This window comes from Rhinoraja longicauda, chromosome 11, assembly GCF_053455715.1.
Source record: "Rhinoraja longicauda isolate Sanriku21f chromosome 11, sRhiLon1.1, whole genome shotgun sequence".
NCBI classification, from domain to species: Eukaryota; Metazoa; Chordata; class Chondrichthyes; order Rajiformes; family Arhynchobatidae; genus Rhinoraja; species Rhinoraja longicauda.
This window is the reverse complement of record NC_135963.1, coordinates 14,439,444-14,465,616: the sequence shown is the minus strand read 5'-3', so window position 1 is coordinate 14,465,616 and position 26,173 is coordinate 14,439,444. Positions and strand designations below refer to the sequence as shown.

At 39.8% G+C, this 26,173-nt stretch overlaps 1 protein-coding gene across 1 annotated transcript in view; it reads right to left on the bottom strand.

Annotated features, from left to right (window-relative positions):
- The window catches only part of cfap57 (cilia and flagella associated protein 57), a 44,456-nt gene extending 18,536 nt beyond the window's left edge, over window positions 1–25,920 (bottom strand). Inside the window, exons 1-11 of the mRNA XM_078407917.1 lie at window positions 24,252–25,920; window positions 21,543–21,856; window positions 19,404–19,645; window positions 17,445–17,613; window positions 13,328–13,480; window positions 12,908–13,047; window positions 11,830–11,995; window positions 9,728–9,841; window positions 6,970–7,182; window positions 2,225–2,398; window positions 609–770 (exon numbers count right to left, since the gene is read on the bottom strand). Of these exons, the coding sequence (XP_078264043.1) occupies window positions 609–770; window positions 2,225–2,398; window positions 6,970–7,182; window positions 9,728–9,841; window positions 11,830–11,995; window positions 12,908–13,047; window positions 13,328–13,480; window positions 17,445–17,613; window positions 19,404–19,645; window positions 21,543–21,856; window positions 24,252–24,411 (2,007 nt within the window). The 5' untranslated portion in view covers window positions 24,412–25,920. The remainder of the gene's footprint in view (window positions 1–608; window positions 771–2,224; window positions 2,399–6,969; window positions 7,183–9,727; window positions 9,842–11,829; window positions 11,996–12,907; window positions 13,048–13,327; window positions 13,481–17,444; window positions 17,614–19,403; window positions 19,646–21,542; window positions 21,857–24,251) is intronic.
- Window positions 25,921–26,173: the final 253 nt, after the last annotated feature.

Here is a 26,173-nt window from a genome sequence, read left to right as displayed (position 1 = left end):
TGGAATCCAGTTGCAAAATTTGAAACAAGAGATATATTTAACAATCCTCGGGATAATAAACTTAGAATTGCAAGATGTAAACCTGTCAAGATTTTAAAAATATAGGTGTAAACATATTGCAATGCCTAGAAACACATTACGTTGGCTGTGCCGAGAGGACCCACAAATGGTTGTATTGAGCAGCTGCACCTGCAAAATTATGATGAACATGAAGCTATGAGAGCAGAGAGCAGACTTTACATAATCAATATGCTCAATGGTTTTCCTGAAATATGAGCATCCACTTAAAACCTAGAAGGAAAAACAGGTATGTTTTGGATTCAGATCACATGGACATTTCATGGAGAAAGCCATGGGGGTTAAGGAGCTGGTAGTCAGAAGCAGATGGTTGGGACATCAGTCAGGGTATGATGGAAATCTTGAGGATTGGCTTGCCTGCGATGGGAAAGAGTTGGGGTCATGATCAGTTTGGTACACATGTATTTCCAATTGAACTATGTTACTTTTCTTTCCTGTTTCAAGTCTTTTAATACTGTGGAAATATCTTGCAAAATTCTTTATAATTTTGCATTCAGAGTGTTCATCAACATTTATCGTCAATATATCACCTTTTCTTGCAAATCCGATTTTGTTATCAGGATTTCTTCTGAATGGCCAAGTTCTTTGTCTCGTTTCACTACCCTTCCCTCTTTATCAATAATCTTCCAGATCATAAGACATGAATCCTCTGAAATGGTCAGCAAATACATGTCATCATAGGTAATGGCCATCTGTAGAGAGAAGAAAAATTGACCATAACTAGGTAGGAACTGTTTTCCAATGTCTTTGAAAAGTATATACTAATTGTTTTTGCACACTTTACTGAGGAAAAATATGTTAATATTTAAAACATGGAGAAGTCATGGTTTTTTTTCTATATTTCAGCCAATATGTGCTGAACAACCTGATATCATGTGGAGGTAGATGCTTTGAAATTATGTTCCTTGTTGATGACATAGCAATTAATACTACTGAATGGAAGAAGAAAAATAGGAACAGACAAGTAAAATTTGATGGGTGGATTTAGATCCAAGAGGCGAACAGACTTTAAAATCAGGAAATGCTTCATACGTCAAATGGATACCCTACAACAAATGTGTAAAAGAAAATGATTTTGAGGAATGTGTATTACATTTTTTTCTAAAACTCGTATGAAAGTTTCGCCAAATGCCAATCAAGTAAAGGACAATACAATCTGATTGTAAATGGAACCTCGTCATTTTAATGCCCTGCAACTCATTTTTAATGTCATACTTACATTCACATTATTGTCTAATTTTGCAATTACTTTTCTTATTCAGCATTTGTTTCATGAAGAATTATTCAGGACTTAAGAAGTTTAACAGTTATAATTGGTTTATTCTACGTAGTCACAACACTATGGAATTATAGAGGACAGATAAGGGAGAATATTTCAATCGCTAGATAGACTTCTGGTATTGTATATGATTGGAATAAACTTCCTTTTCTCATTACAATATGCTTTTACCATAACCAACACAAAATCATGTTCTACAACATTATCTTCTCCAATATAACCCCCACATGTGCCTTTTAAAAAACACAACTTGGTATCAATTAGGGAGAGTATTTAAATGGTGTATCCTTTATTCATATAGGAATTGATTCATATTGAAAAATCTCCTTGAAAAAGTAGTAGGCAAATGGGTTTTCCAATTCATATAATTTTGCACTGCTGGTTGTCCAAACTTCAAAAGAGAACCAGTCAGGTTTTCCCACCTGACACCTGCTCTATACCTCATATTTTGGTTGAACTCAACATTTATATTTGAAACTATACTTTTCCCTTCAAACTTTTAGTGAATATCAAATATCATAGGAAAAAGGAGCATATCTGAGATTGTATTATTCAGAGTCTGATTATGGTTATATTGTTCAGTTGAGTTTTCAACTATTAATACTATTTCATTACAAGTAAGAAATTATCATCTAGATCTTCAGATAAACTACAATACATACCAAAAGAGATTTCTTTTTAGGTGAAAATAATGGAATGTTGTTAGCTATTTTAAAGGCCTATTAATTAAAGTAGTTTATTTCAGATAGGAAATATTGTTATGACACTAAGACTAGTGCACTGAGCTAACTTTATCTTCAATTTTACTTACACATTCTCCCTATTTAAACAAAAATCTTATATCCATTGTAATGATATCTATTTTACCTTAGTGATTGGTCCATTGTGTGCCTGATATTCATTCCATTCCTGTTTTACAGGCAGAGGGACTTTCATACTTCGTACTGTTCCAAGGGCAGTGCCAAGAAACAACATTCGCCCAGAACGTGATAAAACAATGGCGGTGCATGCAACATCATTTGATGGAACTTCACGAATAATCTGGGTAGGTAGGAGCAGAAAACAAAATAGAGAATGATCAAGGGAGTTCCAGAAATGGAAACAATGTTAATCTGTTGAAATGTAGACTTCAACATCTACTTTTAAATATCTCAACTCATTTGCTCCCCAAAATCTACTCCCTGACCATCCTTTTGGCAATTTGTCTTAAGTGACCCTGTTTTAATCTTTGACCCAAAGTGCTGGAGTAACTCACCGATTCAGGCAGCATCTCTGGAGAACATAGACTGGTGACGTTTCTGGTCAGGACTCTTCTTCAGACCGTTCTTGTGCCAGTCCCGACCTGAAACATCACGTATCCAAATTCTCCAGAGATGCTGCCTGATACGCTGTGTTGCTGTGGAGCAATACATAAATGAAACAGCATTGAATTCTGTTAACTTATATTAACTTATATCAGAGTGATGGCAAGAGCAAAGTGTGGAGGAGAGAAGGAACTGCCCAAGATCCAAAGCATACCACCTTATCTGTGAAACACAGTGGTGGGGGTGTTATGGCCTGGGCATTTATGGCTGCTTATGGTACTGGCTCACTTATCTTCATTGATGATACAACTGCTGATGGTAGTAGCATAATGAATTCTGAAGTGTACAGACACATCCTATCTGCTCAAGTTCAAACAAATGCCTCAAAACTCATAGGCCAGCGGTTCATTCTACAGCAAGACAATGATCCCAAACATACTTCTAAAGCAACAAAGGAGTTTTCAAAGCTAAAAAATGGCCAGTTCTTGAGTGGCCAAGTCAATCACCCGATCCGAACCAATTGAGCATGCTTTTTATATGCTGAAGAGAAAACTGAAGGGAACTAGCCCCCAAAACAAGCATAAGCTAAAGATGGCTGCAATATAGGCCTGGCAGAGCATCACCAGAGAAGACACCCAGCAACTGGTGATGTCCATGAATTGTCAAAGTCAAAGTCAACTTTATTGTCAATTTTCAGTGAGTTTACACAGACAGAAAATCGAAATACCGTTTCCCACAATCCCGAGGAATAAAGTGCATTAAAATTAAGTTAAAATTAAAAAGGCACAGCAAACAACAGTCAATATAAAATATAAAATATAGTCACTTCAATGACTTCAGATGAAGATGAATATATTGCAATACAGTAGTGCAAAGCCTATCCATAGCAGCGTTTTTTTAAAAAAGTGTCTGGTGCTGGATGTGCGTGTGTGTGGGGTGTTAAAGTCTTCAAGCAGACTTCAAGCAGTCATGGCATGCAAAGCATATGCAACAAAATACTAAACATGACTACTTTCATTTACATGACATTGCTGTGTCCCAAACATTATGGTGCCCTGAAATGGGGGGACTATGTATAAACACTGCTGTAATTTCTACAAGGTGAAACCAGAATGTATAAAAATGGCCTTTATTAAAATCTGATTATGTGCACTTTAACCCTATGTGGGGTTTTTTCTGTTACAAATTTCAAATTGTGGAGTACAGAGGCAAATAAAGAAATGATGGGTCTTTGTCCCAAACATTATGGAGGGCACTGTATAGCTTTTAATATTCTTTCTTTGAACCTAATAGAATTTTTTTCTCTCAGAATATAAAATATACATATTCTTTATTGAATCCGAGGTGCCCAAACAGATTGTAGATGAATGAATAACAGAGCAGAAAATACCGTTCACTCATCAAATCATAGATGTTATTATCATCCAAGTCATTGATGCATTGGTATGGATCTTTTTATGTATCACATCTTGATTTTGTATAGCAGTTCAATGATTTAGTAGCAAGCTTCAAAAGGTTCTAGCTGCAGAAGAAGAGATTATTTAGAGTGTAGAATCATCTTCAATTTTTAGTAACAATAGTTTATGTGTATTTATATTTCTAATAACAAGCCATATACCAAAAATGTAGGATTTAAGGAGCAGAACAGATATTGGAAGGGAATTCTATAACTTAGGGCTTACAAAGAAGAAGGCATAGCTGTCAATAATTAAGAGGCCAGAATCAGAGTAACAGATAATCCAAAGGAAATTACAAACAGAGAGGCCCAAAGTGATGCAGGTATTTGGAAACAGGATAGTTTGATTGTTTAACCAGGAGTCATAGCAAGTCAAGCAGAGAGATGGTGGGTGAACAGAACTTGATGCAGGGTTGGACAAAGAAGTCAACCCATGAATGCTTTGGAATAGTCAAATCTAAGGATCAGATGGTACAATTGAATATGTCAGCAACAAATGAATAGATGCAATGGCATAATGGGATAATGTTACCAAAGGAGAAAGAGGCAGATTGAGTGATTGTGTAGAAATGTGGCCTAAAGCTAATATTGGTGTCAGATATGATACTCAGATTTCAAACTGCCTGGTTCAGTTTGAGGTGGTTGCCAGTATGAGGGATAAAACAGATACAAGAGTTTATGTGCAGTCCAAAGACTTTTCATGATTAAGTGAGCCCTTGGCCCCTTGCAAATTTGCGTTGCTCAAGTGTAAAGGAAATGCTGGCCTTTCAGTACCCATCTCCTGCTTTCCTCTTTGACTATCAGACATAATGATGTTTTAATGAATGATTCTTTAAAGCTCAGCATTTTAAGGTCAGCATTTATTGCCCTTGAACTCACAGATGGAAACATATTAAGCCGAAGTTGATAAGAAAGCAAGATTTTGTCCCAAAAATGAAGCAGGTGGCTTTATGACAATTTCATATGCACCAATTCTAAGTTAATTTAATTAATTTAATTTAAATGTCCTGGTTGCTTCAGTGGAATTTGAACTCGCACCAGATCATTGGTGTAATCCTCTGGGTTATTACATGGAAATGTAGGGAATCGAGGGATATGGATCATGTTCAGGCAAGTGAGATTAGTTTATCTTAGCATCATGTTCGTCACAGATATTTGTGGCCGAAAGGCCTGTTCCTACGCTGCACTGCTCTATGTTCTGTGTTTACCCCTGTGATTTGCTACCATCTCTATTTAATTCCAACTACTTTTTCAAGCTTATGTTGTATGGAAAATATTTAATTATCCTAAATGATCACAAGCACAAATCACCATTTCCTCTCACTTTGTTATTACATTCATGAGAGCACTTTGTGATACAATCCAGTATTCTCCAAAAATAATATTTTTCAGCAGTGGGAAGGCTAGTAAGATGAATGGCAAGATGAAAAGGTAATGAAATTAACCTTATAACCAAAGATAAACACAAAATGCTGGACTAACTCAGCAGGACAGGCAGCATCTCTGGATAGAAGGAATGGGTCCTGCAGTCCGTTTGTCTTTTGTGTTTTTTGTTGTTTTTTGTCTTAATTGTAGTGTCTCGGTATGATGTAGTGTTTTGTGGTTGTGTGTTATGTGGGGGGGTGGGTGAACTGTAAATTGTCTCTTCCGAACGGAGACGCGACCTTTGTTTCTGGGTCGTGTCTCCGTTCCCGCTGCAGCCTACCATCGGCCATGCACCTGGAGCTGGCGGCCTCCACCTGGGACCACCTGGGCTCTGGATCGCAGAGCCCGCGGACCGGACTCACCATCTGCGGAGCTGGCTGTCTTTGGAGGCTGTGGTGGTCTGCGGGAGCGGCTGCGACTCGTCTCCGGAGGCTTCTTCGGCCGCGGGCCGCGTGGATGTCGGAAGCCCGCAGGCCCCTAGGTGGGGGCCGACATCGGGAGCTCTGGCAGCGGCAGCGGCAGCGTCTTCGCCCGCCCCGAATCGTGGGGCTGGGTCGGCCCGCCGCGGACCTTTCACCGTCCGGCGCGGCCTGGAATAGGCCGCGGGATTTTTTCTGCCCGGCGGGGGCTTCAATGTCGGGAGTCACGACCGCCCCGACGTGGCAACTTCAACAGCCTGACTGCGGGAGAAGACAGCAGGGGAAGAGAAAATACATTCTGGCCTTCCATCACAGTGAGGTGACTGGAGGAGACTCACTGTGATGGATGTTTCTTTTTGTTTGGTGTTGGTTTATGATTGTGTGTTATTGCATATTTTTATTCCTTATTCTTATTGGTCTTATTGTTGCACTGCACATTTATGTGTATGTGACAAATAAATTGACTATTAAATTGACTATTGGGTCAAACACGCATTCCTTTTATCCAGAGATGCTGCCTGTTCCACTGAGTTCCAGCATTTTGTGTCTATCTTCGGTGTAAACCAGCATCTGCAGTTCCTTCTTACACACTAACCTTACCACCATCTTCCCATAGCTCGATTGTTATTTATCTGAAAGTTCTGTGGACAAATCCATGCACTCCGAAACACCCAATTCATATTTCCTTTAACTTATAGGTGAACTTTAAAGTGCTAATCAATTTACAATGTTGCATTCAATTATCTTATTCACTACTCCTTTCATATTTCGACACCAAAAATAGCACAGTGATAACTTAGGGTTTCTACATGTTTTATCTAACTACAAAAGTTGAAATGAGAAAGATTTTTTTTCCAGTTAATCTCAGAAATATGATGTAATGATCCTGAGAAGTTGGGCCTCAAAACAAGTCCTCATTTTCTGTATTTTCCTTATTGATGAGCAACCTCTCAATGCCAATTTACCACAGGACGTGACAGCAATTCTCTTTCACTTCATTCCACATACCTGGGAGTCAGTAATTTCTTTCAAGGTTCGATCAGATCCCACTGCAAATATGGATTTCCCATCTGGCGAGATGCAAACGCCAGTGTAACTGCAAGTCTTCAATACACACTCAGATTCTCGCTTTCCAGTCAGTGTGTTCCATTCATACACTGCTCCATCCATACCGCAAGAAACCAATTTACTGTCATTCATATTCCAGGCAATAGCACGGATCTGTCGGATGAAATTGAAAAGCATCAGTGTGTAATCTTTCAACTGCTCACTGAATCATTTATTACACAATGCAATGTTCCACTGCATTTGACTATAAAATTGGCTTTACTGTTACGGTGAACATGTACGACTTAAAATGAACATCAGAGCTACAGTTTGCCAGATGTGAATGAACAGGAATAGCATTCTCTAATTCCCACCGGTGGTGAACCTAAATTAATTATTATGGCTATCAAACAAAGTTTTGCCTCTGGATTCAAGCCCCACGGTACTATTGATACAACGATAATTTGTACGTACAGAGCACTATTAATGCAATAGAATAATTCAATCTACTTTGTACGAGTAAGGTAAACAGAAACTGAACCTGTGGAAACAAGGAAATGCAGATGCTGGTTAACAAGAAAAAGACACAAGGTGCTAGAATAACTCAGCAGGTCAAGCAGCATCTCTGGAGAACTTAGATAGGTGATGTTTCGGGTCGCAACCTTTCTTCAGAATGGCACAAGAAGGGCCTGAAGAAGAGTCCTGACCAGAAATGTCATCAATCCATATTCTCCAGAGATAGAAACATAGAAAACATAGACAATAGGTGCAGGAGTAGGCCATTTAGCCCTTCGAGCCAGCATCGCCATTCAATATGATCATGGCTGATCATCCAAAACCAGTACCGTGTTCCTGCTTTCTTCCCATATCCCTTGATTCCGTTAGCCCTAAGAGCTATATCTAACTATGTCTTGAAAACATCCAGTGAATTGGCCTCCATTGCCTTCTGTGGCAGAGAATTCCACAGATTCACAGCTCTCTGGGTGAAAAAGTTTTTCCTCATCTCAGTCCTAAATGGCCTACCCCTTAATCTTGCTGCCTGAATCACTGGGTCACTCCAGCACTTTGTGTCAAAATTGAAACAGGGTCACTTAAGACGGATGGCCAACAGGGTGGTCTGGGAGTAGATTTTAGGGAGCAAAGGACTTCAGATATCAGAGCAATAGGGCCAATCAAGATGACAGAGATAGGAAGAGACTATACTAAAAAAGAATTTTTAATTCAAATTGTTACTTAACCAGCATAACTACCATTCAGAGGTCAAGAGGAAACAAGATTTTGGATGACCTTAAGGTTAATATAAAGTAGAACTTGAGAGACCTGCCAGGATTGCAGTATCAAGTCTGGAGGCTTAAAAAGGGCATGTTTGAGGATATCAGATGCATATGAAAGTGGCAAAAGCAGATTAGATGATATTTTGGGTTTAAAGGTGGGTTGCATATTCCTCTCAAGATCATTAAGACTCCTTAGTGTATGCGCAATCTCATAAAATTGCCATAAAAAGGGTGTTATTGGTGTTGAGATAGTTTATGGTCAGAATCCATATAGCGTGGGAACAGGCCCTTTGGCCCACCTAGTCCATGCCGACCATTGATCATCAATCGCATAGTTCTAAGTAGTTGCAGATAGACACAAAAAGCTGGAGTAACTCAGCGGGACAGGCAGCATCTTTGCAGAGATGGAATTGGTGACGTTTCGGGTCGGGACCCTTCTTCAGACCCACTTACTCATGAATTCCCTGCACCTCACGTGCAATTTCACAGAGGCCAATTAACCTATAATCCTATGTTTTTAGGATGTGTGAGGAAATCGGTACACCCGGAGGAAACCCACAGGAAGAACATGCAAACTCCACACAGTCAGCACCTATGGTCAGCATCAAACCCGGGTCTCTGGTGCCATGAAGCAGCAGCTCTATCAAATGCGCCTCTCTGCCATCCTTACTGCCGCTGCTGATGTAAGCCCAATTTTCTCTTTCCGTTGATTACATTACAACTGCCTATGCAGAACAATGAAAGTTTATAAAATAGATCTTTAGCTCATTTTTAACTCTATTTAAAATGTACATTTGTTTCATGGTTCCTGTTATCATTAATATACTTTACTGTAACTCATAGTATAAAATAATAACTGCAGATGCTGGTACAAATCGAAGGTATTTATTCACAAAATGCTGGAGGTCAGGCAGCATCTCAGGAGAGAAGGAATGGGTGACGTTTCGGGTCGAGACCCTTCTTCAGACTGATGTCAGGGGGGTGGGACTAAGGAAGGATATAGGTGGAGACAGGAAGATAGAGGGACTGTAACTCATATCAACATCGTTTTAATACAATCAATGGCATTGCTTATAGCTTTTTTAATGGACTTATGCATTCACGTACAAGTTTACATATGTTTCATTGAATATATTCATATTCCTGAAGTTGGTATTACCTTTACCTGACAGTCCATTGTTATAATCACGTGGCCTTAATCACAGTAGTTTATTCAGTAATCTGATGGTACCCGTATTCTCTTACAACAACAAAAAATAGCAATTGCTTTTGGACTCAACCCTACTTACTAATACTGGATTTAATTTACCAATGTCAAAGTTAACAGACATTTGATTTAAAATGTCCATAAATCCAAGGACACCATGTCAGGATCCAAATCATAAGATGCAAGAAAATTATAAATAAACAAAACCACTTGATTTTATAATTGACCGGATTCTCACCTTCCCATTGTGGCCTTTGAGATTAACCTGATTTTCAAATGTGGTGGTGGTATAAATGTGGATGACATTTCCATTCACGACTGCAAATAGGTGTCCACCATGGCTGAAGGAACACTGAAATAAAAGTAATAAAGTTAAATGCATTACCATAACTGTGGGGGGAAACTGCATTTGCAAATATGACAATATAAATACAGTAGATTGTAAATTACAAAATGGTTCCAGTTATCAATTGTATTTATTTGTTAGGTGCTGGTCATTCCACGAAATGCTAGCATTTATTGCTCATCCTTAAAAGCCCCTAAGAATTTAGTTTGTGGAGACTTTATTGTTGAAGGATCTGGTAGCAACAGAGAGAATGCAAAAGAGAATCACCAGGATTTTGCCTGGAATGGAGAATTGTAGTTATAAGACGAGATTGGAACGAGCTGCCAGAGGAGGAACTGAAGTCATATTATTACAACATTTAAAACGCTTGAACGTGTACTTGGATAGGAAAGGAGGCACGTGGGCCTAATGAGGCAAATGTGATTGGCAGAGATGGGCATCACAATCAATATGGATAAGGTTTGCAGTAAGAGCCTGATTTTGTGCTGTGATTTCTATGATACTATGATTGTGAGATTAAAGATCTGTTTACAAATTCAGAAAACTCAAGGTCCTTCAAAATCAAAATCCTCCATGTTTTCTGTTCTCACCATAAAAGGGTTTAAATTTAATTAAATTTCAATAAAAATACATGAACCTACTTAAAACCTCTCTTGTTAATAGCTAACAGTATGTTGTTGAGTATTGTGATTCTAGATATTAGGAAATGTGTTCTTAGCACTGTTTTTTTTTTGAAGGAGATATAAAATTATGGTATCAATAATTTTACAAAAATTCAGATTTGTATATAATGATTTGGATGAGGGGATTGAAGGCTTTGGGGCCAAGTATCCGGATGATACGAAAATGGGTGGAAGGGCAGGTAGTGTAGAGAAAGCAGGGACTGCATAAGGACTTGGACAGGTTGGAAGAGTGGGCAGAGAAGTGGCAGATGGAATATAGTGTAGCAAAGTGTGGAGCCATGCATTTTGGTAACAGGAATAAAGGCGTAGATTATTTTCTAAATGGGGAGAGAATCCAGAAATCAGAGGTGCAAAGGGACTTGGGAGTGCTGGTGCAGGATTCCCAAAAAGTTCATCTGCAAGTCGAATCGGTAGTAAAGAAAGCAAACTCAATGCTAGCATTTATTTCAAGAGGGCTTGTGTACAAAACAGAAATGTAATGCTGAGGCTCTATGAGGCCGCATTTGGAATATTGTGAGCAATTTTGGGCATCATATCCGAGGAAGGATGTGCTGGCTCTGGAGAGGGCCCAGAGAAGGTTTGCAAAAATGATCCCAGGAATGAGTAGGTTAACCTATGATGAGCATTTGTCGGCACTGGGCCTGAACTCGCTGCAATTTAGAAGATTGAGGGGGGACCTCATTGAAACATACAGAATAGTGAAAGGCTTGGATCGAGTGGATGTGGAGAGGATATTTCCACTAGTGGGAGAGTCTAAGACCAGAGGTCATAGCCTCAGAATTATAGGACGTTCTTTTAGGAAGGTGAGGAGAAATTTCATTAGTCAGAGGGTGGTGAATCTGTGGATTTTTTTTGTCACAGAAGGCTGTAGAGGCTAAGTCAGTGAAGATTTTTAAGGCAGAGATAGATAGAATTTTGATTAGTACATGTGTCAGAGGTTATGGGGAGAAGGCAGGAGAAGGGGGTTAGGAGGGGGAGATAGATCAGCCAATGATTGAATGGGGGAAGTAGTCTTGATGGGCCGAATGGCCTAATTCTACTCCTATCACTTATGACCTTATTACAATGGTTGCAGATTTAAACATCATCTGTTACCTTTTTTACTTCAGTATGTTCATCAAATCACACTGAAAGACAAAAAAAATTGGTAGTGTGCTCCTACAATAAAACTGATTCTTTATCGGTACCTTTTAGCCAATCCAATTGTTGTAGTGAATAGATCCTTTAAGACACCCTGGAGACAGATAGCCTGATAGAACTCACATTTAATATCATATTTTATTCTAACAATATCATCAATAAGATACAGACCTCTCGACAACTCCGAATTGTGAATTCTCTGAAAGATCGGATATCATCAATTAGAAGGTTCATAAGCCGTAGTTTGTCAGAGAATCCAACAAGAATATATAGGCCAGACGGGTGCAAAGAAACACTATACGCTTCTTCCTGGAACTCCTTATAAAGCTCTAAAACACTAGAAGAAGAAAGAAGAACCAACAACTAAAGTAATTGTTAAAAAAAAATAATTGAGAAGGAGTTCACCCAGACCCAAACAAGAAATATGACTATTTAAATTAACAGTATGTTAAACAGATGCATTGATTTATTTAAATCCAGGTCCAGAAGTTTTAAAATATACATCCATAGGACCATTTTCATCCTGGATATGCTTGCTTGTTCCCACCCCCCCCCCCCCCACCCCATCTCCCCCCCTCCGAGTCTGCACCGACCAGCAATCCCCGCATATCAACACTATCCTACACCAGAGACCATTTTTACATTTATACCGAGCCAATTAACCTACAAACCTGTACTTCTTTGGGGTATGGGAGGAAACTGAAGTTCTAGGAGAAAACCCGCGCAGGTCACGGGGAGAAGGTACAAACTTACAGTCAAGCACCCGTATCCAGGATCCAACCCGGATCTCTGGCGCTGTAAGCGCTGTAAGGCAGCAACTCTACCACTGTGCCACCGTGCTACTTAGCTTCTTCCTCACTGTTATCAGACTACTGAACAGACATTTCATAAATGATGGCCGTGGTCCCGATCTCTCAACCCACCTCATTGCAGCCATGTTTTTTATCTGCATTTTCTCTGTAGCTGTAATGTTGAAATGGTGTATACTATATTCTGCACTCTGGTATTTTTCTCTTTGCACCACCTTTCTTATTTCTGTATGACTTGAATTTTCTCATGCATAATATGATTTGAATGGGTAGCACGCAAGCAGTTTTTTACTGTATCTCGGTACATATAACAATAATAACTGTTCATATAACTGTACATTTACATATAAATAACCCATAACCATGCTATTTATTAACGGATAGTTAAAGTTATGAAGCATTATTCCCTAAATATTCACATTTGAAACTAAACTCCGTACTTAGTCTCATAGTTCCACAAACGTATTGATCGATCTACAGAACTGGTGACAAACAACGGTTTTCGAATGCAGATGTCCAAACCCGTGATTATGTTCGAGTGAAAGGATTGTGCAAGAATTTCAAACTGTGCCATTTCTCCCTGTTAAAAATGTCACAAAATATAACTTTAAAATATGCTGTTAAACAGAATATAAATATACCACTGCAGCTTCCAAATGGACTGGGTGTGAATAATGCAGCAAAATACAATTGTTGGGCAAGAGTTTATAACTTCATTAAATCACCAGATTTCAATTCTTAACTAATTTAAAAAATATTGACATCTTGTTTACGTTATATTTAAACTTAATTTTGTGCTGCTCATTTCTGATTGTTGAGTGCTCACTTTAAACTAACCTTGTTATTCTAGTGTAGCTTACCTTGCTTGTTTCTGCAGCAGATAATATGATGCTATACAGTTGATTTTTGTTGGTGCTGGCAATTAGAATCTCTTCTGAGGGGCTAAGACACAGAGTTAAGATTTCCTGTTGTTCTGCTTGGGTTGGATCTGTACTGAATGGATCTTGTGGAATCTGAAAAAATCATAGTTTTTTTAGTCTACAGTGATGGGGGGGCAACAGATATTTCACATAAATAAATATTAATTAAAAATATATAATAGGATGTTGATAAAGAGCAAAGGAAAACATGAGTAGAGATGCAACAAAAAGAATCTTCTAGAGACGATGGAAGACTGAATTAGGTTATTGTTCTGACACACCCTTGCCAATCAAATCCATGGCAAGAATGAGAAACATAGAAACATCGAAACATAGAAAATAGGTGCAGGAGGAAGCCATTTGGCCTTTTGAGCCAGCACTGCCATTCATTGTGATCATGGCTGATCATCCACAATCAGTAACCTGTGCCTGCCTTCTCCCCATATCCCTTGATTCCATTAGCCCCTAGAGCTCTATCTAACACTCTTAAATTCATCCAGTGAATTGGCCTCCACTACCTTCTGTGGCAGAGAATTCCACAAATTCACAACTCTCTGGGTGGAAAAAGTTTCTTCTCACCTCAGTTTTAAATGGCCTCCCCTTTATTCTTGGACTGTGGCCCCTGGTTCTGGACTCCCCCAACATTGGGAACATTTTTCCTGCATCAAGCTTGTCCAGTCCTTTTATAATTTTATATGTCTCTATAAGATCCCCTCTCATCCTACTAAACTCTAGTGAATACAAGCTCAGTCTTTCCAATCTTTCCTCATATGATAGTCCCGTCATCCTGGGGATTAACCTCGTGAACCTATGCTGCACTGCCTCAATAGCAAGGACGTCCTTCCTCAAATTAGGAGACCAAAACTACACACAATACTCCAGATGTGGTCTCAACAGGGCCCTATACAACTGCAGAAGGACCTCTTTACTCCTATACTGAAATCCTCCCTTTATGAAGGCCAACATGCCATTAGCTTTCTTCACTGCCTGCTGTACCTGCACGCTTACTTTCAGTGACTGGTGTACAAGGACACCCAGGTCTCATTGCACTTCCCCTTTACCTAATCTGACACATAGAAACATAGAAAATAGGCACAGGAGGAGGCTATTCGGCCCTTCGAGCTAGCACCGCCATTCATTGTGATCATGGCTGATCGTCCCCAATCAATAACCCGTGCCTGCCTTCCCCCCATGTCCCTTGATTTCACTAGCCCCTAGAGCTCTATCTAACTCTCATTGAGATAGTAATCTGCCTCCTTATTTTTGTCGCCAAAGTGGATAACCTCACATTTATCTACATTATACTGCATCTGCCATGCATCTGCCCACTCACTCAACCTGTCCAAGTCACCCTGCAACCTCCCAACATCCTCTTCGCAATTCACACTGCCACCCAGCTTTGTGTCATCTGCAAACTTACTAGTGTTACTTCTAATTCCATCATCCAAATCATTAATATATATTGTAAATAGTTGCGGCCTCAGCACCGAGCCTTGCGGCACTCCACTCGCCACTGCCTGCCATTCTGAAAAGGACCCATTTATTCCTACTCTCTGCTTCCTGTCTGCCAACCAATTCTCTATCCATGTCAATACTCTATCCCCAATACTGTGTGCTCTAATTTTGCTCACCAATCTCCTGTGTGGGACCTTATCAAAGGCTTTCTGAAAGTCTAGATACACTACATCCACTGACTCTCCATCATCCATTTTACTTGGCACATCCTCAAAAAATTCCAGAAGATTAGTCAAGCAGGATTTCCCCTTCATAAATCCATGCTGACTTGGACCAATCCTTTTACTGCTATCCAAATGCGCCATTATAACCTCTTTAATAATTGACTCCAGCAACTTCCCCACCACCAATGACAGGCTAACTGGTCTATAATTCCCCATTTTCTCTCTCGCTCCTTTCTTGAAAAGTGGGATAACATTAGCTACCCTCCAATCCACAGGAATTGATCCTGAATCTATTGAACATTGGAAAATGATCACCAATGCGTCCACGATTTATAGAGCCACCTCTTTGAGTACCCTGGGATGCAGACCATCAGGCCCTGGGGATTTATCAGTCTTCAGTCCCATCAGTCTACCCAATACTATTTCTCACCTAATGCAAATTTCTTTCATTTCCTCTGTCTCCTTAGATCCTCTGTCCTCTAGTACATCTGGGCGATTGTTTGTGTCTTCCTTAGTGAAGACAGATCCAAGGTACCTGTTCAACTCTTCTGCTATTTCCTTGTTACCCATAATAATTTAACCCATTTCTGCCTTCAAAGGTACCCACATTTGTCTTTATTAACCCTTGTCTCTTAACATACCTAAAGCTTTTACTGTCCTTCTTTCTATTCTTGGCCAGCTTCCCCACGTACTTCATGTTTTGAGCCCGTATTGCCCGTTTTGTTACCTTCTGTTGTCCTTTGAAAGTTCCCCAATCCTCTAGCTTCCCACTACTCTTTGCTATGTTATTCAACTTTTCTTTTAGTTTTATTCCATCCCTAACTTCCCTTGTCAGCCACAGTCGCCTCTTACTCCCCTCAGAATCTTTCTTCCTCTTTTAAATGAAATGATCCTGCAGCTTCTGGATTATGCCCAGAAATTCCTGCCATTGCTGTTCCACCGTCATTCCTGCTAGGATCCTTTTCCAGTCGACCTTGGCTAGCTCCTCTCTCCTGCCTTCAGAGTCCCCTTTGTTCAACTGCAACATTGACACTTCTGATTTAACCTTCTCCCTCTCAAATTGCAGATTAAAACTAATCATATTATGGTCACTACCTCCAAGTGGTTCCTTTACTTTAAGTTCCCTCATTAAACCTGGTTCATTGGACAACACTAAATCCAGGATTGCCTTCTCTCTGGTAGGCTCCAGTACAAGCTGCTCGAAGAATCCATCTCGGAGGCACTCTACAAAGGATTGTCTATTTAACCATTCTCATATTGCATTTGGAATGATAGACTCTATCTGGTGGGTTAGAGTTTTCACATTTAACTGCAAATAAACTTTGTGCTCTAAAGCCATATTCAAAAGCCTGCGTTTAACTGAACAACTGATGAGAAATTTACCATCATTGTCTCTTGGAAAGCATTCTGCATTTAGCCGGTTTAACTTCACCAATAGTTCCCTGCACGATCGAGTCATTAGACCTAAGATTATTTTTTAATTCATTTAAGGGATGCGGGCTTTGTGAGTTGACCCAGCATTTAATTGCTCATCCCTAATTTCCCATGAAAAGTTGGTGGTGAACTGTTTTCTTGAACCATTGTATTCTTTGACATGTTGGTATACCCACACTGACGTTAGGGAGCGTGTTCCAGGTGTTTGATCCAGTGACGTTGAAGGAATGGTGATATATTTCTAAAACACGAGGATGCGTGGCTTGAAGGGCACTGCCCATGTCCTTCTGGCTGGTAGAGGCAGTGGGTTTGGAAGATGCCGTGTAAGGAGACTTGGTGAGTTTTTGCAGTGCATCCTGCAGATGATACAAATGGCTAACACTGTGCGATAGGGTAGTGAAGTTTGGGAACGGTTATGCATGAGGCCTATAAAGCAGGCTGCTCTGTCTATATGCTGTTGGGCTCCTTAAGTGTTGTTGAAACTGACAGCCAAGTGTGCAGTACTCTGGGTAAATGTGGACCAGGTGGGTGAGGTTGCAGTGATTATGAGTGGTCATACAAAGACATTCCACCAAAATAGGTCAAAATCTGGTTGCCATATGATGTACAAGATATGACAAACAACCCAAATATGTGATGTTTGTAGATTAATTGGCCTCTGTAAATTTCCTCTGGCCTGTACTGAGTGGATGCGAAACAGGGATAACATAGAACTAGTTTGAACTGGTGATCGATAGTTGGTAAACTCGGTGGGCCGAAAGGCCTGTACCATTCATTCACTTATTCATTCATTCATTTCAAAGATACATTGTGACCTTCAAACATTTAGACTCAACTAGCATAAACAGCTCCCAATTCCTCAAAATGCAGACAGTACTGGAGTTAATGGTTGTTTTAATCACTTTTGTTATGCATTAACTGTCCTATTTTATTGTGGAACTCACCCTAATCATTCTGGTTTTCTTAAAAGCATCCTTCTCCTCTGCTCTTTCAAACATATACACGACAGCAGGTCCAGCAGCACATATGAACCCTTTGGAAAATATTGTTATTGATGTAACCTTGGCTTGAGGGGGTGGAGGTGGAGGCATCTGGCCTATGGGGCCAGATAGTCTGTGGGGCAGGAAATACAGTATTACCCTAATGTATTCTGTAATAATTGTTACAAAAGAATACCTTAATCAATGGATAATCCAAACACAATAAAAAAAAAGAAGTATTAAAAATGAATATTTTGACCAAAAATTGTTTAAAATACTAGAAAATATTCCTTAAACACATATGCTCATTTCAAAAGCTTGACATGTTCTCAGTTAACGTTAATTACAAGCTGATCTACTAACTGTATTTACACTGAATTAATTGCTATTTTGAATTATACACTATTCTTCAGTTATTGCAAGCATTAAATATAATTTCACAATCAATGATCTGTGTGCAAATATTGGATTTACCTCAAACATCAGTCAATTTTTTCCATAGAGTCTAAGTCTCCATGGAAATTGTACCATTTTCAAACTAATGATGGTCATTGAAAACACAATCTGATGTTAGAGCCATTGAGATAGTCAAGTCAAGTTTATTGGTCACATACACATACACGATGTGCAGTGAAATGAAAGATATATAGCACAGAAACAGGCCCATGCTGATCAAGATGCCCAATCTACACTAGTCCTACCTGAATGCATGGTCCATATCCCTCTCAACCTTTTCTATCCATGTCCCTGTCCAATTGTCTTTTAAATGCTGTTATAGTATGTGCCTCAACTACCTCCTCTGGTCGCTCATTCCATATACCTACCACCCTCTGTGTGAAAAAGTTGCCCTTAGGTTCCAATTAATCAAATACTAATCAAGAATCTATCCATCTCTGCCTTAAAAATATCCATTGACTTGGCTTCCACAGCCTTCTGTGGCAATGAATTCCACAGATTCACCACCCTCTAACTAAAGAAATTCCTCCTCATCTCCTTCCTGAAGGAACATCCTTTAATTCTGAGGCTATGACCTCTGGTCCTAGACTCTCCCACTAGTGGAAAATCCACTCCACATCCACTCTATCCAGGCCCCTACTCTGGTTAAAAAGCTCTGTGCATTCATCCCATATATTCCCCTCATGATCTTATACACCTCTATAAGATCACCCCTCATCCTCCTGTGTTCCAAGGAATAAAGTTCTAGCATGCCCAACCTCTCCCTATAGCTCAGACTCTTAAGTCCTGGCAACATCCTTGCACTCATTCCAGCTTAACAACATCCTGGACAATATTACTGCATGATATGGGAACAACTCCATCCAAGACAGCAAGTAATTGCAGAGAATTGTGGATGCAGCCCAGACCATTAGACAAACCAACCTCTCTTCCATTGATACTATTTGCACCTCACGCTGCCGCGGCAAGGCCACCAGCATAATCAAGCATAAGCCGCACCCCGGCCACTCCATCTTCTACCCTCTCCTCTCGGGCAAGAGGTATAGGTGTGAAAGCTCACACCTCCACATTCAGGGACAGTTTCTTCCCAGCTGTTATCAGGCAACTGAACCATCCTACCAACCACTAGAGAGCATTCTTGAGCTACTATCTACCTTATTGGAGACCCTCTGACTTTCTTTGATCAGACTTTACTGGACTTTATCTTGCACTGAACGTAATTCCCCTTTATCATGTATCTGTACACTGTGGAATGGCTCGATTGTAATCATGTATTATCTTTCCGCTGTCTGGTTAGCACATAATAAAAGCTTTTCACTGTACCTCAGTACACGTGACAATAAACTAAACTACACCACACTAAATTAAAACTAGCAATTATCTTGATGAGAGATACATATTCTATAGTTAGCAGGCAAATATTAATACACAGTGCATTCACTTATTTGATATCCACTCCAACTGTACCTGTGATCTAATGTTATTTTGTACTCCCAGCGCAGTTCTGCCAACTCAAACAGGTAAAGTCTCCCCAAATCAGTGCCAACAATGATGCGATCTTCAGACATCCAAGCATGTGTAAGAAAGTTTTGCAACTCTAGTTTTTGGAAATTTGTTTGTTTGAGATTTCCATCAGAAAATCGCAACAGTTTCAAAACACCATCCCCAACCACGCAGATCTGTGCATTATCCTGAGGGTTAAAACTGACCTAAACCCAAAAAGAGAATTACTAATCAGTGTTTACAGTACAGTACAGTACAGTCCACATTTACAGTCACATTTTCACATCATGATACATTTAATAGGCTATATGACATTTCACGTTTTATGGGTGAAATCTATAACATGTGGTCCACGTCACACTATGTATTTTCAATTCTTGTCAAAATACATTCAATCCTTGAAGATAAAACATGAAGAATATCTTTCAATTTAGAAGGCAGAATAGGAATAGGTAGAAAGAAGTATTATCAGATACGTCACAAAATAAAGCATTGCAATGCATCCTCCTCAATTTTCAACGGATCTGAGTCAGGCAGTGGTGAAAAGTAACTAACTGGGCTGCAGGCACACCGATGCGTTGCATATCACAGGTCAACTGGCACACTACAAACTGCAATCATTCAGAAACACGTTAAAAATGAAAACACAGCCTCCGTAAAAACATTAGTTAAGCCACAGCATCTGTGGAACGAGGAGGCTCCAAGATTTATTTAGAAGAGTGGCCTGTGCCAGTATGTAGAAATAAGGAATGGTATGTAGATGGTGGTTAATACACAAAAAGACACAAAGTACAGTAGTAACTCAGCAGGTCTGGCAGCATCTCTGGAGAACATGGATAGGTGATGTTTCGGGTTGAGACCCTTCTTCTGAGGAAGGATCTCGACCCGAAATGTCACCTATCCATGTACTCCAGCGATGCTGCCAGACCTACTGCGTTGCTCCCACACTTTGTGTCCTTTTGGCCTGTGCCAGTGCTTATTATGTAGACATAAAAGTGCTGGTACACGTACCATCATGATAAAACTACTGGCCCGTGGAAATAATTTAAGAGCGCGGTCCAACAAGACCTCACAGTGGCAGAGGGACTCTGTTTTCCTAATGCTATTAGTAAGCAATATCAATGAAACATTTGTCTTTTTTGCATTAGTACGCCCACAAGCAGCACACTTCAGACCAACTGGTTGATGGATTCATCTCAGGAAAAATAAAAGGTTTTCTGGTGTCTCAATTATGACAATGTAATAATCATACTGAAATCCCAGGCTAATATTCCCAGGTTTACTTAAATCAAAGTAAACAACCACTTGGGTCTTGTTAATAGTTATTACAGTTACTTTATGAGAAAATACTCATTTGGAGCATTTTTCAGGAGAAACAAATATGGACAACTTTAGATCGTTGGAAATCGAATTAAAAGTCATAGAAACATTTTGTGTCACAGGTTGTTATACATTGAAAATTGTAATATTTTGCACTTTCTCGAACCTTCCCTTCTACTTTGCAACTTTCAGCAGTGTTTCATGAAACCAAATTGTGCACTACTATGATTGTTTTCTTAAAAAAATCCGATAGTTTGATTTGGTTTCATTTGATTTGGTTTGGTTTATTATTATTATTATCATGTGCACCAAGATGTAGTGTTTGGACATTATCATATCATATCATATCATATATATACAGCGCGGAAACAGGCCTTTTCGGCCCACCAAGTCCGCGCCGCCCAGCGATCCCCGTACATTAACACTATCCTACACCCACTAGGGACAATTTTTACATTTACCCAGTCAATTAACCTACATACCTACATTATCCAAGCAAGTCATACCATACACGAGTGCAATGATACCATACAAGAGTACAACATGTAGTACTAAAGAGAAAGGGAGCAAGAGTGTAGACTATATTGTTACCACTACTCAGAAAATGCAGATTTTAAAAAAGTGCAAGGACTGCAATGAGGTAGATTGGGAGACCAGGAATAGATGCATATCTTTGCAAGTTAGAAACATTTTTGTTTGAACTTAGTTGTCACCTTTCTCAAAAATCATTTTTTGTCAAAAATATGGTATCACAAGCCGCTGTTTGGAATTTGTTAAAATTACCTGGTAAATTGGGTTTGCATTGGTGGTAGTTTTCATGACACCTATGATTTTTTGTTTCTTCCATAACCAGTATATCAGTGTCCAGTCCGGTTGTCCAGACTGTGCAATCAAGTATTTGGAGTCTGGTGAGAAGGCAATACTGACGAACTCTTGGGCTTGTAGATCATTCACACTAAGTGACTTCCTCTTTCTACTTTGTTCATGCTGTATATCATAAATGCTCACGGTGGCTTTTTCTCCTTTTTCCGAAATGGCTAGATATCGTCGATTGGGACTTAAAGCAAGAGCCAGTATTTCTTGGCTTTTCTCCGAACCTGTTCAATGTAATACAGATTATTGATTAACATATCAAACATTGAAGAAGTATGATATGAATTGGCCACGTCAGAAATAAAATTTTACATTTTCTCTCTTGAAAAGGAATGTAGAACTAAGAGTCAGAAAGTACAGTAGTTCATAAGTTGATAAATTCATAAGTGATAGGAACAGAATTAGGTAATTTGGCCCTTCAAGTCTACTCCGCCATTCAATCATGGCTGATCATAGTGAGGCGGCACGGTGGTGCAGCGGTAGAGTTGCTGCCTTACAGCGAATGCAGCGCCGGAGACTCAGGTTTGATCCTGACTACGGGCGCCGTCTGTACGGAGTTTGTATGTTCTCCCCGTGACCTGCGTGGGTTTTCTCCGAGATCTTTGGTTTCCTCCCACACTCCAAAGACGTACAGGTATGTAGGTTAATTGACTGGGTAAATGTAAAAATTGTCCCTAGTGTATTGTGTAGGATAGTGTTAATGTGCGGGGATCGCTGGGCGGCGCGGACTCGGTGGGCCGATGGACCTGTTTCCGCGCTGTATCTCTAAATCTAAAATCTAAAAAAATCTATCTTTCCCTCTACACCTCTTTCTTCTGCCTTCTCCCCATAACTCCTGACAAGTAGTGAGCTGGATTGAAAAATATAATTTGTTGCATGTCGTTCCACACAGATCTAGATCAAGCTCACGTGATGAAAATCAGAACAAAAATGCAGAAGCTGGAAATCTGAAATTGAAACAAAATTGCTGGAACTACTCAGCAGATCAGGCAGCATCTGTGGAAAGAGAAACAGATAAACTTTCAGCTCAACGTCCCATCATCTGATGCTGCATGACCTGCTGAGTGAGTATTTCAAGCACTTTCTGTTTGTATTTCGTGCTCAGGTACACTGAGGTAAGCTTCTTCCAATGTAAAAGTGAGTCATCCCAGCTGCTATGGTTGACTACGTGAGAGCGATGTTCACTTTTAATCAAGGTAAGTTTGAATTATAGGAAGAAACAAAAATGAAGAATTTTTCCTTAAATGACATTCCACCACCCAACCCCATGTTTTAAATGCACAGACCCTGGTTGCAAATCAAAGTTCAGATGGTCATGGTGTATGTTCAGAAAAATTAAAAAATCCCAAATATTTTTTCACTTAGGAAGCTCAATATGAATTGTGGCTCATTTAAAAAAAATCATTTTCGAGGTTATTTCTACCAATACTTGTAAATAAATATTACCCATTGCCAACATTTAGTAAATCTTTTCAGCAAAGTCATTGCAGAATAAATGCAAGTACTTTTGTCTAGTTTACAACATGAATGTACTTTAATGTCAAGCTCAAGAGTAGTTTACCAGGAATTAATTGGCCATGAAAATCAAAATAAAACTGTTAATGCTGGTAATCAGAAACAAAAATGGAAAATGCAGGTCTTTCTCCACAAGTCACGCTAGATCTGTAGAAAGAGAAACTGTACGCATTTCGGGTCTGTGACCCTTTGTCAGAATTCACACTATGTTGACTATTTCTTTTTTCTGCCTGACTTTCAGCATTTCCAACATTTGTTGTCTTTTGTGTTAATTGGCCATGTTATTAAAAGGATTTTTTCAACTGCCATTGAATGGTTATGGCAGCTGCAACCTTTCATAGTGGCTCTTACTCAATGACAACATTTGTGCCAGTGGCATACCTTATTGATCTGTAGCCATTATAATATGCTATCTGGTGGCAAGTTTTTTTCAAGGTGGTTGAAGCAATACTGTATGTTGAAACACATATTCTAGGTAAATATCATGTAATTTTATTCAAAGATTAACTCCTATTGCATTCTGTTCAATTTAATAAATATTTTTTTCCACTCGGTGCACAGGCATTGGAAATCAAAAGTCTTTCTTCAAAAATGCCCGAAGGATGTTAGATTAAGGTTTGAAATAAAATATAGTTCAGAATAAATTTTGGAATTCACCAAAATGATTTTTAACTGAAGATAAGTGAGGCAAAAATGCATGCTGACTTTTTCATTGAACACTGTCTTCCTTCAGGAGTGGACGAATATTGTTTTTTTTTCATTTTTCAGAGTTAGCTAAATCCAAATGTTCAGAAGTGGAACCAAAAATCCACCCTATCAAATTCTTCTAACGTGCCACTGAAAATCCAGTGATTGAATGTCTATTTTTAACAACAGAACTCTATTTCCAAAAGTCTATAATACTTCCATATATAAATTATATTTGTACATGAAAATGCCTTTGGGCTGTTCAAAACTCGATTTCCTCCACAAATAAGTAAAGTTTGTAGTTATCTGATATAACTATTGGGAAATGCAATAAATGTGCAGGGGTAAATGAAGGGAGGGCCCAATCTCCTGCCCTTAATAATCCAAATGTTTCTGAGTACAAAAAAAACTTCTTACCTGTGATGAATTTCTGCCATTTTTGGTCAACGTTGTAACGCACACAGCCACTCCCAGAAGGATATATAATGCTTTGATCATCAAAATATAAAACATTATTGGCAACAGAGCCATGAAACCCAAAGATATGATGGGCCTGAACTATTGGCGTTGTTGTCATGGTGGACAATTAGATAGATCTCTCTCTTTTAATATTGTTTTCTTCAGCTGTACTTTTAGTATTCAAATAATCTACATCAACATATCCCTAATGCACTTTGGTTTTTTTTTCTCTGCTGTACATTTTTGTTGTCTTTACTCTTTATACACTGTATATCTAATGCTCTTACACTTTCTTGATAAACAGTTGCTTTTTGTTACATACTCTATGCCTTTCTAGTTATCATTCCTATTATGCTCTACATCTTTTTCACATAACCTCTCATATATCTTCTATCTGTCATAAATTCTTTAGGATTATCTCCACTTCTATCTGAGGCACAGAATCTCGCTCAAGCAACTTTGTCTCGTTTTAAGGACGTCTATGCCTAAAATATAGCGTGCTCTCACAAAAACCCTCGCCTACTACAATGCTCCCTCAACATCCTCTGCCCCTCTAACTTGCCCTCTCTTTATCTCTAGAGTACAACAATTTCAATGCATTCTCTCTATCACACACGCCCTGTCTGTGGAAGTCCTTTTTACGCTTTCTCTGTCACTTTCTTGCTGTCTATTGTATTCTATCACACACCCCTGTCTCTATCTCAATCAATTATAATCTCTATCGTTGCTCTGTCCAATTCTGAATGTCACATTATGCTTCTTCCTCTTTGTCTAAAACAATCTCTTTCTCATTGTATCCCTGTATCACACTTTCTCCCACTCCTCTCTCACTGTAACCTAATTTATCTCTCTTAAATCCTTTCTATTTCTCACACTTTCACTTTCAATCAGGCTTCCTTCGTTTGCTTTATTATTCTCTACGCTTCCAACACTGTACCTAACTCTGTCTATCGCACTCCTCGCTCCCTTCTGTATCTCTCCACCTCTATCACACCCTATATTTTGTCTATCTGACTGCCTCTCTCTCTCTCTCTCTCTGCAATAGTCTATGATCTCTCTCTCTTTCTCTCCTTATCGCACTCCCTTGTCTCTCTCCCTCTCTCCCTCCCTCTCTCTCTCTCTCTCCTTATCGCTCTCTTGTCTCCCCCTCTCTCTCTCTTTATCTCTTTATCTCTCTCTCTCTCTCTCTCTCTCTCTCTCTCTGCAATAGTCACTATGATCTCTCTCTCTTTCTCCCTCCTTATCGCACTCACTTGTCTCTCTCTCCCTCCCTCTCTCCCTCCCTCTCTCTCCCTCTCTCTCCCTATCTCCCTCCCTCTATCCCTCTCTCTATCCCTCTCTCTCTCTCCCTCTCTCTCTGTCTTTTCCTCCAACACACTCAGTCTATCTGCAGCACTGCCACTGCTTCTCTGCTCTGCTCTGCTCTGTAAATAACGCCGTTACCATGGATACCGACCGGAAGTCCAGACTCCGCCTAACCGGAAACGGTCTGCCGCCGCTCGCCCGGAACTCTGGGAATTGTAGTCCAGTGGGTGCGAGGCGAGGCGATGGAGGGTTGAATCTGACAGAGGAAGACGCATTTCCCCCAGTCACTGCTCTGCTCCGCTCCTACTGTTCCACCGGTGAGCATCAGCCGGTGGCAGGAAAGCTTTTGGTCATGGAAATAGTCTCCTCAGCTGTTCACATGCTGCTTCTGATGGGAGACACAAGGATCTGCTCCGCTGGGGCCTTGACTCAAGCCCAACACAACACAAGGTGCTGGAGGAGCTCAGGCTCAGTGGGAGGGTCAGGCAGCACCTGTGGAGGGAAAGGACTGACATTTCAGGTCGGAGCCCTTCTTCAAGACTGGAATAGTGAGGAGGAGGGCGAGGAGGAGAGCT